This window comes from Bos indicus x Bos taurus, chromosome 25 (assembly GCF_003369695.1).
Source record: "Bos indicus x Bos taurus breed Angus x Brahman F1 hybrid chromosome 25, Bos_hybrid_MaternalHap_v2.0, whole genome shotgun sequence".
NCBI classification, from domain to species: Eukaryota; Metazoa; Chordata; class Mammalia; order Artiodactyla; family Bovidae; genus Bos; species Bos indicus x Bos taurus.
In genome coordinates this window covers 29,315,212-29,328,798 of record NC_040100.1, presented here as the reverse complement: position 1 = coordinate 29,328,798, position 13,587 = coordinate 29,315,212, and the positions used below count along the sequence as shown (strand labels likewise).

At 43.6% G+C, this 13,587-nt stretch overlaps 1 protein-coding gene across 10 annotated transcripts in view; it reads left to right on the top strand.

Annotated features, from left to right (window-relative positions):
* The window catches only part of MRTFB (myocardin related transcription factor B), a 213,264-nt gene extending 203,270 nt beyond the window's left edge, over positions 1 to 9,994 (top strand). For all 10 annotated transcript variants that reach the window (XM_027527416.1, XM_027527415.1, XM_027527414.1 and 7 more), the window contains 2 exons: positions 3,603 to 3,663; positions 4,552 to 9,994. In XM_027527416.1, the coding sequence (XP_027383217.1) occupies positions 3,603 to 3,663; positions 4,552 to 5,087 (597 nt within the window). In that variant the 3' untranslated portion in view covers positions 5,088 to 9,994. The remainder of the gene's footprint in view (positions 1 to 3,602; positions 3,664 to 4,551) is intronic.
* Positions 9,995 to 13,587: the final 3,593 nt, after the last annotated feature.

Sequence of the window (13,587 nt, the reverse complement as noted above, 5' to 3'; positions counted from 1 at the left end):
TTTCCCACAAATAAGAGCTATAAAGCCTGGTTATAGTAAAGTCACTGAAGAGTGAACAGGTAGAGTCATATCCCCAGGAAAAGTCTGCACTGAGAGGGAGTTCCATGGCATGAGTGCTCCGTTTTTGCTGTTTTTATTCTGGGGTCAAGCTAAGTGGTGAGGTTACTGGTAGAAAAACCACAGCCTTTATGCCTTGGGAATCCAGAAGACTGGTTCTTCCCCTTCTGGGTTGCTCTCAACTGAGATAGGAGATCCCCAAATTCTGTCTGCCCACATCTCTGGGTCACCCCTAAACCACACAGGCATGGACTAGAGTCATAGCAGATCAGCTAAAGACAGAAGATCTGACCTGAGATTGGATCTTCTGCCCAACAAACATTTTGTGGTTCAGGTCCAACCCGAGTTAACTGCCTACTAAAATAAAAGAAACCTCATCTGAGAAAAATAACAGAATACAGTCTCTACAACTTGGTATCCATGACAGCCATTCACAACACAGCAATATACAAAGAATCAGGAAAATGTGACCTTTTCTCAAAGGAAAAAGGCAATCAGCTAAGACTAATAACACCCAGCTGATTTGAGTCACAGAATTTGCACAACTATTATAACTATCCTCAATAATACAAAAGAGAATTTACTTGTAGGAAAAAAAGAGAATGTTAAGAAGATATAGAAAAGATTTTTTTAATGAAATGGAAATTCTAAAACTAAAAATTACAGAGTCTGAAATGAAAAAAATTATAGATTGTCTTAGCAGAATGGAGGTGGCAGATGTTTAAAAAAAAAAGTGAACTTGAAGAAAAATTAGTAGAACTTGTCAAGTCTGGATAACAGAAAAAAAGATTAAGGAAAAGGTGAGCAGAGTCTCAGAGACCTATTATTTCATATCAAACAGTCTAACATGGCTATGGATGGTAGTCCCAGGAGAGGACAGAAAGAATGAGGCAGGTAAATATTTTAAGAAATACTGATCAGATTTTTTATGAATATGATGAAAAAAAGTTTATAGCTTTAGGATGCTCAATAAACACCAGCAGGATAAATAGATGGCCTAGTCATATCATAGTGAAATTACTGAAAGCCAGATTTAAAGAGCAGATCTTGAAAGCATCAAGGGCACAGTAATACACTATACACAGGTAACAACTGCTCTTGACCCTTGAACACCACAAGTGTGAACCACACAGATCGATTATATACAGATTTATTTCAATAAATGCATAGTACAGCACTGCACAACCTGTGGTTGGCTGGAGCCACGGGTAGGGAGAGCCAACTGTAATAACGTGGATTTTCAGCTGCTCAAGGGAAGAGGGCAGTTCGCCTGACCGCTGTGTTGTTCAGGGGTCAGCTATATTTGATTTACAGTGGACTTTCCATCAGAAACCATGGAAGCATGAAAAGAATGGAGCAACATCTTTAAAGTTCTTGGGCGGAGGGGTGGGGGAGCCGGAGAACACTGTCAACACGGCATTCTCTGTCAAGTAGAAATATCCTTCAGTTCGCTTTCCTTCTTATTGCAGACCAGGAAAAATTAAGAATTCATCACTACAAAACCTGTATTATAAGATTTTACACTAACTTGAGGGGGTTATAAAATATATAGCTATAATACTTAAAAATAACTAATAAAAGATGGAGGAAATCAATGATCTTTATGTTTACTGGGGTTTTATATTTTATATGAAATGGTACATTAAGTAGCCTATGGAAAATTAAGGGTATATATTGTATATCTACAGTAACAACTTAATTATTGCTTTTTAAAAATAGAAAAATTAAGCTAGAATTCCAAAAGATCAATATTTTTAAAGGCCAGGCAAAGAGGAACAAGAAACAGGACAAATATTATAGAAACAAATACTAAAACGATAAACCCAAACTTAACCATATCAATGATTGCGTAAAACATACTAGTAGAATAAATAATTGTTAAAATGCAGGAATTATCAGAATAGGTGGAAAACTAGACCCAAATGCATGTTGTGTACTTGGACTTAGTGACTTGCTTCTAACAAATGGAACTGGCAGGAAAGATGGTGTGTGGCTTCTGAAACTGGGTCATAAAGCCACCCAGCTTGCACTGTCTTAGATCTCTGGCTGTGGAGAGAGCCAGCTCTCATGCCGCATGGACAGTCCAGCAGCACCCTGCAGAGGCCCACGTAAAGAGAACCTGAGGCCTCCCGTCAACAACCTTGTCCTCACGAAGTCAGTCACCTTTACAAGGACATTCTTCAGCCGTGAGATGGCTGTACCCTGGCCAGAATATTGACTACAGCACCATGTAAGAACCCACACTAGAACTACCCACCTAAACCACTCCTAAATTCCTGACCCTTAGAAACTTAGTGTTTTAAGCCACTAAGTTTTTTGCATCGATGTAATACTGCAGTAGATAATACTATATGCACACATAAGGGGCATACTTTAAATACAAAGACAAAGGTTGAAAGAAATAATTGGAAAAAGATACCATGCAAACAGTATGCATAAGAAGTTCTGGCCAGAGACTGGGACAGACATTTCACCATAAAGATACACAGATGGCAGATAGGCACATGAAAAGACGCTCAGCATCCTTGGTCATCAGGGAAGTGCACGTTGAAACAAGGCAGCGCCACTACTCACTGTCAGGCGTCCACCATGACTGCCCACACCAAGTGTTGCCGAGAACGGAGAACAAGTAGAAACATCCATTGCTGTGGAAATGTAAAACAACATCATTTTGGAAAACGGCCATCTCTTAGAAAGTTGAACATACACCTATTCTATGATTCTGGCATTCTACTCCTCGGTATTTACCCAAGAGAAAAAAGAAAACGTGTCTATACAAAGATTTGTACACAAATGTTCACAGCAACTTTATTTGTAATAGCCAAAGAGTGCCGACAGTCCAAACAAACTGACATTTCCATACAGTGGGATACTCTCAGCAATAAACAGGAACGAACTTTTCCTGCTGTACTCTACAACATGGATAAATCTCAAATTCATTATGTCAAGTGAAAGAAGCCGCCGCTACCCCTCTGCCAAAAAGCACAAACTGTATGACTCCATTGATACGAAACTCTAGGAGATTAAACTCTTCTGTGTTCAAGGAGAGCAGGTCATTAGGTTGCCTGGGGCTGAAAGGAGTATTGCAAAAGGGCATGAGGAAACTTCGGGGGAAATGGGTATGTTCACTACCTTGATTGAGTCGATAGTTTTGTGGATGTATACATATGTCAGAACCTATCTAATTGTCTGCCTTATGTAAGTGTAGTTTATTGTGTGTCAGGTAACTCTCAATAAGGCTGGAAACCTTTAAACATATTTTTACATAAATGCAAATGAATGAAGACATTTTTAGAAGAAAGTGTTAGAAGCCTCTCAAAATGCAAACAGTGATAGAATGTAAGTGTATTCACCCCATTCTCGTTCTATTAACCAACCAGCTCTGCCACGCAGGGTGGGGCTTCATGTCTCAGGAGACCTCAGAATTTCAAAATTATCGAAGGATGGGTTAGACGGGATGTTCTGTAAGGTTGTTAGTGCTCCCAGTTGTCTAATGCTCCCAGGTTTGTACAAAAGAAAGCTAACATATATCTCCTTTGTTGTAGATTTCCAATGCACACAGTCAGCAGATGGACGACCTCTTTGACATCCTCATTAAAAGCGGAGGTAGGTCAAGGTCACATGAGATCCCTAGAGAGTCGTATCACGAGTCTATGGCGGTTTTCCTCTAGAGCCCACCACACATCTGCTAAGTACTGAGAAACATGTTATTCTGCTTCTACCTCACTTTATTCTTTTAAATCCATTCAATTTAGGCTATTAAGACAGAGCAGCCATTGTTTCAGTATAACACAGTAATGTAATAGATTTGACAATAGATGTATGCCTGTTGAAAAAGATAGGCCATCTCAAAAGACAGTAGAACCATATTTAAATCCCACATTGAAAAACTTCAAAACTTGCTCCAAGTGTGTATTGTTGTGATGGGATAAAAACATTCCAGTTTGTTATTTTGCAAAAACCAAGTTACCTTGAAACATGTAAAGTAGAAGACCAGTCCCAGTGCAATGCATGAAGCAGGGCACTCAAAGCTGGTGCTCTGGGACAACCCAGAGGGATGGGGTGGGGAGGGAGGTGGGAGGGGGGTTCAGGATGGGGGGACACATGTATGCCCATGGCTGATTCATGTCAGTGTATGGTAAAAACCACCACAATATTGTAAAGTAATTAGCCTCCAATTAAAATTAATAAAATTTTTTTAAAAACCAAGTTACCTAGCTTGGGCCCAAGCAGCTTTATTAAAATTCAAAGGCAAAGCACTTTCTACACATGATTGAACATCTTAGATTTTTTATAGTCTTGTCATCTTAAATAGGAATAAGGGAATGTTAACCACAAAAAAAAAAGAAAAAAAATTCAAGGATCTCTCTGCCTAAACTTACATATATCTAAAAATAAGTATAAGTCATTGCACAAAGAGAAGATAAGTGCCCTAATGAATAGAAATGTTTAAATAGTACAAAATCACTGCTAATTATGAATTATTTTACACAGAGATTTCCCTCCCTATAAAAGAAGAACCTTCTCCTATCTCCAAAATGAGACCAGTGACAGCCAGCATCACCACAATGCCGGTCAGCACCGTGGTGTCCCGGCCACCACCCCAGGTCCAAATGGCACCACCCATATCCTTAGAACCTATGAGCAGTCTATCTGCCAGCTTAGAGAACCAACTCGAAGCCTTCCTGGATGGAACCCTACCTTCAGCTAATGAAATCGCTCCCCTGCAAAGCGGCAGCGAGGACAGAGAGCCCTTCTCCCTGATCGAGGACCTCCAGAACGACCTGCTGAGCCACTCAGGCGTGCTGGACCCCTCACACTCGCCCATGGAAACGGCCGAGGCCCAGTTTGCTGCAAGTACGCCCTGCCTGTCCCTTGACCTCTCTGACTCGAACTTGGACAACATGGAGTGGTTAGACATTACCATGCCCGGCACGTCATCGGGACTCACACCGCTCAGCGCCACCACTCCCAGCATGTTCTCTGCCGACTTCCTAGACCCACAGGACCTGCCGCTGCCATGGGACTAACAGCACAGATTTCTCGTCTCAGACTTTATGAGGTTTGAAGACAACGACGATGTTTCAAAAAGGTCAGATTTTAGAGACAGATCCAGAGTTGCATCATTGCAATTATAATATGTTGTCACAGAGGAATGGGATGGATGGTCAGAGGCTGGAAACCAAGTTGAAAACATTTCATTGCATCCAGCAGTGAATGCCTGTGATTTAATATAGCACAGAGCCTTCTGAAAATAACACTACTCCAAGAAGACTCATCTGTTTCTCCAGACTTCAGTCAAGAACGAAAGGTACCTTTAGATTACAAACGCGAAGAATAAGGTATGCAGGGTGACAACATGAGGGCCTCTGGTCATCAGCTACAGTTAAACCTCTGTGGTCATTTTAAGACCTTAAATAAAAGGCAGACAGCTCCACTCAAAAAGAAAGGTGAGCGATCACTGCACAGGGTATCTCCTAGAAATGGCCTGAGCCCGGCCCAAGATGCAGCCAGGGTCAAGGGCAGTGGCCAGCACCAGCCAGTTCAGTGACAGCTTCCCGCTGAAGACTTTTGGTTCCATTCAGAAACCAATGTAATTTTTGTGTGTGTTCTAGTTTATTTTGTGATTTGGGGGAATCTTACTTCGGATCTCCAGATTTAAATTGAAATGGGAGATCTTTCACCATTACCAGACAATGTCTACAAAATACTGTCATAAACAATCCACTCTAAGAAGTCCAGGTGTATTGATAACACTGAAAAGTCTATTAGCAGCCCTCCGGGTTGATTACATTGATTTTAATGTGTATATTAGACACTTGTATGTATGCTCTGACATTGTGATTTGTACAGCCTACATTGGAGTAAGGAATTGGATACCCAGTGGTCCTACTTGTTTTAATAACTCGAATATTTCTAGAGTACCTGAGCCATGTCTATTTCCATATTTAAGGAATTGCTGACTAACTTTCAGGTAACCAGGTCCATCTCAAAGAACCAAGAAAAGGCTTTGGCATGAAATATCTTTCTGCGCTGGTAAGCTGCCAAGAGAAGGAAGGCAGCAGTCTGTCGTCCCCCAAGGGCATTCCCAGCACGGTTCAGGTGGCACAGTGGCACCAGGTCGGCCAGCAGACCCAGCCCTGGCCTTCTTCTTCTCGGTCACCAATCCCTGGTTACCGTTTTCCAGGCTTGTAACTGGATGTCATACCTGAGCTCTCACTGTATCATCAGGCTGAAGGTTGAGAAACTGGAGGTTTTATTAGTAGTTTTTTATATTGAAAAAGTCATATTTGTCGAGTAGGATAGTTTCAGAGTTTTCTAAAATGCCAACTGTCACAGGATTTCCAAAATTATTTCAGTCAATTGCTAGTCATTTAAGTATATGACAAAATATAAAATAACTGAAAAAAAAAAAAAAAACCCACCCGAAATCTACTTATAAGTGTTGAGACTTTTACTAAATAAGAGCGTTGTGCTCTCACCTCACCTTGGGTAAACCGTAGTCAGGTTTTCTGTGGGTCGGTAAACGTTGAATGTTCCCACAGTGACGGGCAGCCTGACCCATTACCTGGAAAGAGTCTGTGAGTCATTTCTAGGTTTTGTGTTTTGCCCAAGAACTGATCTGACTTTATATTTTTATCTCAGTTTGTGAATTTTACTCTGTAAGAAAAGTCCATTTTCCCAGTGTTCAGTTGCCCGGCACCCTGGAGCCCTCAGTGGAAAGCCCTCCCAACTGGAAAGTGCTTCTGGATGGTTCGGGCAGAGGTGGTCAGGCGCAGCGTGGTCTGTAGTAGGTATTTTGGGTGCTTAGAGATTGGTCATCCAACAGGTGGGAAATCGTAACCATTGAGCAGAGCACCACCTTCTGACCAAGCCCAGCGAGATGGTCAGCATCCTGGGCGTGAGTAGGTTCCTCTCAGAAGGCCTGTCTCCAGGGCTAGGCTACTGACTCGGGAATGTGCTTTTCTTAGGGGGGGTCTGGGCCCTGAGTTTTTGTCCGGGGCTTGTCTGGCCCACACTTAGACTCTGAGCATCGTATTCATTTAGATTGAAATATGTTATTAAATTAGCAGCAGATATCAGTGGGACTGTAGGAAGCAACTGAACAGCTAGTGGTATTGGCTCTTGTTGACTTAACTTTCTATCTCTGTCATCCTGCACTGTGTATATAGATTGTTCTTTAGCCCTCAGCTCCCCTTATTGCTTTGCTGAGATAGGTTTGAAACATGCCACAGGAAGGTTGCTCTCCAAAAACACACACTGCAGTGCACAGAATGCCATCTTATATATAGCCTGCTCTCTCCTGACGATGACTCGCTGAAGCGCCCACTTCACCTTCACGCAGCAGCATCTCCCCTGAAGGCAGCAAGGAGTGTCCAGTTACTGACGCTCGCGGCTGCCGCCTGCCCTCCCGTCCTGGTGCGTGTGTAGTTGGGGGGAGGGGGTGGTACTGTTGTGTACCACCCTGCAAAGTACCATACTGCCCAGCAGACAGCCACCTTCTAGAAACATTATCTCACGTCCAGTCTTATTTCCTAAATACTCCTGAAACACAGTAGTATCGAGCTTACCTTACTAGTGTATATAGGTGCCAGGTCACGTCATTAAGGATGGGAAGAACAGAAAGTTACATCGAAGATGCTGCAGAGCCTTGGCAAGTCCAGGCATATGTGGTCATCTTGTACATTTCAGCAAAGCATGTACTAGAAAATCTCATAGGACACTGCGTGCTTCACGTCCTAGTGTTTTTCCTGAAATGTGCAATCTACTGTATAGTATCTGCCACGTATTTGTACATAGATGCAGTCTGAGTTCATGCAACTTCGTGCTCAGATACTGTTTGTGTTTGTTTTATATGAATATTTTTATGGCACTAAAGAGATCTTATTTAAATTTCCTTTTTGCAAAAACTTCACGGTTCTGTGATCCATGGATGTGCATTCTCAGAATTGTGGTGAAAGCAACATGGTGTGGTCCCCCAGCTGCCGCCCGTAGAGGCGCCGTCACGAGCTGTGAGGTCAGTGGACGCCAAGTGACAGCTGATGAGGAGTGTGTCACCTATTTGGTCACCAAAGCTGACTCAGGCTTCCTCCACCCCAGATCATTCTAGCCATACAAGCTTTCTCCAGAGTCCCTTTCAGGATCCCAGGCTGAAACTGGCCACCACAGCTGGCAAAAGAGCTGTCCGCGCCAGGGCCGGACCGTCTCGTTACTGTCCACAGCCAGCTTGCGGCTGGGTTCACACCCCTCACTCACACGCATGTCCGGGCGCGTCTGGTGGCTCCCGCCATGAGTCAGCTGGAGGGTGTGCAGTGGCACCAGGGGCTGTCTCGAGAACTTCCCAGAGACCAACTGTCAGCATCCATCAGCAGAGCCACCGGGCCACACAGCTAGGCCCACAAGAAGCGCCCCACAGGCCACCACCTGTCACCGTAAACGTCAGTCCTGACCGCTGCCACCAGGCAAAGTGACCCCCACCTGGAGGCCACACAGTCAGCCCACACTCTCAGAGAACACTAACTGGAAGGTCAGGGTCACCAGGAAGCGGCTCACACGTGCGGACGTGTGTATCTGGAGAGCAGCCTCACTGCGTTTCCGCTCATCTTGTACGTGGTTTCGGTCAAAACTGGAAAATGACAACTCAGATGTAGTCATTCTTCTTCTCGGTTCAAACCTTTGATAACTTGCTCCTTCAGTGACCTTTCCGGGCTGCGTTTTTATCCGTGAAGTGGCCGCATGGCAATAAGCCGGCCTCCGGCTGTCCCCGTTCGCCCTTTCTCGCAGTATTTGAGGAAATGCATCATTACAAAGGGTCTCTACCTGAACTCTCAGATTCGAGGCCTGTAATTCCAAAAGCTGCACATGTTTACAAACGAGCTCTTCCCCTCCACGCAAACATGTTGCTCCGTGAATCACATCAGAAAATGTCACGGCCCTGTGATAACAGGGTGGCAGTCTCAGACCTGCAAGGTGCTGTCTGGAATCAAACACATCATGTCATTGGCGATCTCGACGCAGCTGTCATGTTTTAACAGAGCTCTGTGCCAACCACTAAGACAAAGCTTTAACCAAGTTCTAGAATCACCGAGACTCGTAACGATTACCTCTCCACATCATGCTGTAAGGAAACTTGCTGGCTTAGGAGGAGGAAGCATTTAGGAAAGGGTTTAGTTGCTACCAAAAGTACTTAACCTCGAGTAACTACTAGTAATGCAAACTTGCTTTAAAGGAACCAAAGGCATTGCCAAGTATTTGCCAAAAGAAGGCACTTTTTATTTAAAATTTGAGACTAATGAGCTCTCAAAAATCAGTCCCAAAAAGGTATTATCCATTTAAGGTTATAATTTTCACAAAGATGTAGATATTCCTCTATTGTTTTCATGTAAAATAGTATAGATTTGTTTTGTTGGGTTAAGAATAATACATATTTAGCAGTAATACAGAGTTTTTTCCTTTCTACATACAAATTCATTTTCTTGTTTTCTTGCTTGCAATAGAAATGCAATGAGATAGGTGTTTCTCTTCTTATTTTCATTGTCACATTATGTCTTAGCATCTCACTCTATGAAAAACAAGGAGAAAGATACCAATCTACAGAGCCCTGCTTATCAAAGCAGTAGTTTAATAAACAAAAAATGATGGCAATCGGGGGTCCATTCATGTATTGCCTTTATGTTGTTTTTTAAAAGAAAAACCATGATGCCTTTGTATTTGCTGTTTGCACCCCTGAAATCAATTCCGTATCATGTTTGAATGCCATACATTTTGCACATGTGCTGTACATAGGTAATGCGTACCGTATTTTTATATGTGTGCACATTTATCATCTGATCTTCTGTACATAGTGGCCGTATTGGAGCTGATCGGGAAATGTTTGATATCTCAGCAATTTTGCATTTTTGTGTCTCAAATAAAAAAAAACAACATTTTGATTTACTATGACTCTCGCTGTGCAGAGGAAAGACCACGTGCTGTGGGTCACGGGAGCTGCAGGGTGGGGGCAGGGGGCCAGGAGGAGACCCGTTGTCCAGAACAAGCTTTACAGCCAAGTCACCAGACACGACCAGCGGGCTTGCGGAGGCAGCCTCCATGAATCACACACGCGGTGCACCCTTGCCCCGGGTCCAAACAGGCAGGGAGCGGCTGAACTCGACCATAACAAGACTTACACCAAAGACATGTCCATTCTCCCACAGGCATGAGGAAATCCCAAGTGAGGGCTCTGGCAAAAGCCTTGGTGCCCAGGGATGAATGCACACACGCGTGCCTGCAGAAAACCGGCTCTCGCTTTGACACTAATAAATGAGCCACCGACAGGATTCCTCAAAGACCCGGGTCATCCTTCAGTTCAGCCTCGTTTCAAAAGCATATATATGAGGCATTTTTATAGACCAAAAGAAATGGTCTTTAGAATTCAATTTCTTTGAGAAAGATGTAATTTGATTTTCAACCCAGAAGCCTATGGTTAAAATATAGTTTTGAGAAGAGTATTATATTTTCCTCTTTGTTTTGATGAAATAAAACAGTAATGGGTACAACTTCATTGGCAGCCATCACTTTCATATCAGTATCTTATTATGAAGCGGGTGTTTTACCACCCTCAGAGAGGGAGAAAGAAAGATCACTAGTCACCAGCATACAATGAAATTTCATTGTCTGGCCTTTCAGGGACCAAGAGATCCGCCTCAGCGGCCCAGTAAATAGATGATGCTTCCAAGGGACTGAGACGCTTGTAACATCCCATGTTGCCAGCCAGGATCCTGCCCTCAGGGAGAGAAAACCACGTCTGAGGGGACAGAAGGCGCCCCAGGCATTCCCAGGAGTGAGCCAGGGACAGAGCCGGGAGCTTTAGGGGAGAGAGATGTTAGGACATGTAAAGGACAGTCCAGCAGAGGAGACTTCTCGGGCGAGGTCAGAGTTACGGGATTTTGGCTGAGGCCCTGCTCTGTGCCAGGTGGAGGGCTGGCACCAAAGTGTGGCTGCAGGACAGAGTCTGGTCAAGAAATGCTGAGAGGGGGTCACCAAGGGCGCGGGGACAAACCTAGTGCTGAGAAAGTCTGGAAGGGTCGACAGCGGGGCATCTAAGGCTCCCAGACCCCAAAGGGCTGAAGACTCTTCTGGAGATAATGCTGTTTTCTTTGGGAAGTACAGGCCTCCAGAAGCCTTGCAAAGTGTGGACAGAGTCACCATTTAGCATCTCTACAATCCTCTGCAGCACACTTGCTCTCGAATCAAAGCGACTACCCAAGCTTTTGTAAACAGACACACCCACACACGTGATGCTGGAGGTGAATGGCAGCTCCTCCACTGAGTCCAGGGAAGACCGGTTTCAGGAAAATGCAAACTACATGTGTGTCACCAACAACTTTCTGTGTCACATAATCCCAAGTCACCTAACGACCGTTCCTTCATTCCTCCTTCCACAAATAGCTTCCCTTTCTGATGGATTCAGAAAGAAACTCATCTGGACATCCTGGCTGTCTTTTCTGCTAATTTTTATGACAGGTTATTAAAATTAAACATACAGTGTATACTTAGACAAAAAGCAAGGCCACTCATCAGCTATCTGACTGCCCTTGTGGATACGGCCATGCGACAGATCATTCAAGGAGGATGCTACTGACAATGGCCCTGTGTGCTCAAACCCCAGTAAATGTACCCACCCTTCTCCCCACGCCATGGTACACAGCACCAGGGCACAGGAATGCAGTTGAGACACAGGTTAATAGAAATAGCAGCAAATGTATTAAATGCAGCTAGATGCCAGGCCCTGTGCCAAACACTTTGTATATAACCTCATTTAACCATAAGCCTAAGAGGGAGGAACTCTTACTGTCCCCATTTAACAGACGTGGCAGTTCAAGACAGAGAAGGGAAACATCTTGCCTGGAATTAGAAAGTAGAATGTGGATTTGAGACCAAGCTTCTAACATCCCAGAACCCAGACCATTTCTGTACATTCGGCACACACAGTCCAACATCTTCTGTTCAGATACATGACGAAGTCAATTGATGACAGCAGATTTGGCTAATGTCAGTCTCACCCCAACTGGGGGTCTCAAGTCTCCTCAATCTCACACATTTGACAAAGTAGCTAGCTACTCACATGGATGGTTAACAGCGTGTACTAGGTAAGCTCCAATCAGAACGTGGGTTACAGGACCGGTATCTTAAGTGAAGCCCATGGCGGGGCCACGCCCAATGACTCACGAAACTGCCCACCTGGACAGGGACTTCTGGAGCCACCTGCACACATGCGTATGTGCTCAAGTCGCTCAGCCATGTCAAGACTCTTTGTGACCCCATGGACTGTAGCCTGCAAGGCTCCTCTGTCCGTGGATTTTCTAGGCAAGAATACTGGAGTGGGTTGCCCTTTGCTCCTCCAGGGGATCTTCCCAACCCAGGGATCAAAGGTGTGTCTCCTCCATTGGCAGGCAGGATTTTTTTTTACCACTGTGCCACTTGGGTGGAGCCACTTGAGCATATCCAAAAACCTAGGAGCTATAGAATGATTTTATGATATCTAGTAAAGTTGAAGATACAAACCCTGTGACTCAGCAGCTCAACTGTTTGATACTCATCCTTGAGAAACACATGCACACAGGCAATCACATGCAAGAATAAACACGAAAGCATCGTTTACAAACATCGAAAACAACTTGTATGTCTTTCATTTTGCAAATATTTAAACATAGCAATTTACATAAATGAACTATATCTAATGTATCAATGTGAAAGAATCTCAGGGTGCTGAGGATGAGTGCAAAATGAAGCCTACATAATTCAAGTAACATTTTAAATCAATAATGCTGTTCACTTTTTTATATAAAGTATAAAAATATGGATTTATGTCAATACCAAGATTCAAGATACTTCTGGAAGAGAGGAGTTAAGATTGCAAATAAAGTAGGCTTCAATTAATACTGAATGTTTTAATTTTTTCTATATTTTATTTCTTTAGTAATTCTATAGCCATATAGCAAAATATTAAGACTTATTTACTGATACTTGATTTCTTTATTTGCCCTTATTATTTACTATGAGTTAGAAAAAGATAAGCTTAAAAAAAAAAAAGAATTACACAGGAATCCCATGAAAAACTGCATGCCAGTTAACTTAGATAAAATAGACAAATTCCTTGAAAGATACCAACTACCAAAAATTGACTCAACAAGAAAGAAAAACTGAAAGCCTTTCCTTTAAAATGAGGAACAAGGACTTCCCTAGTGGCTCAGTGGGTAAGAATCTGCCTGCCAATGCAAGGAACACAGATTCAATCCCTGATCCAGGAAGATCCCACATGCCTCGGAGCAACTGAGCCCATGCACCACAACTACTGAAGTCTGCCCGCTCTAGGACCCTCACGCCACAACTACTGAGCCACAGTTACAGAAGCCCGTGCACCCCAGAGCCCAAGCCGGAACTACTGAGCCCACGTGCCTCAACTACTGAAGCCCGTGCACCCTAGAGCCCAAGCCGGAACTACTGAGCTCATGTGCCTCAACTACTGAAGCCTGTGCACCCTAGAGC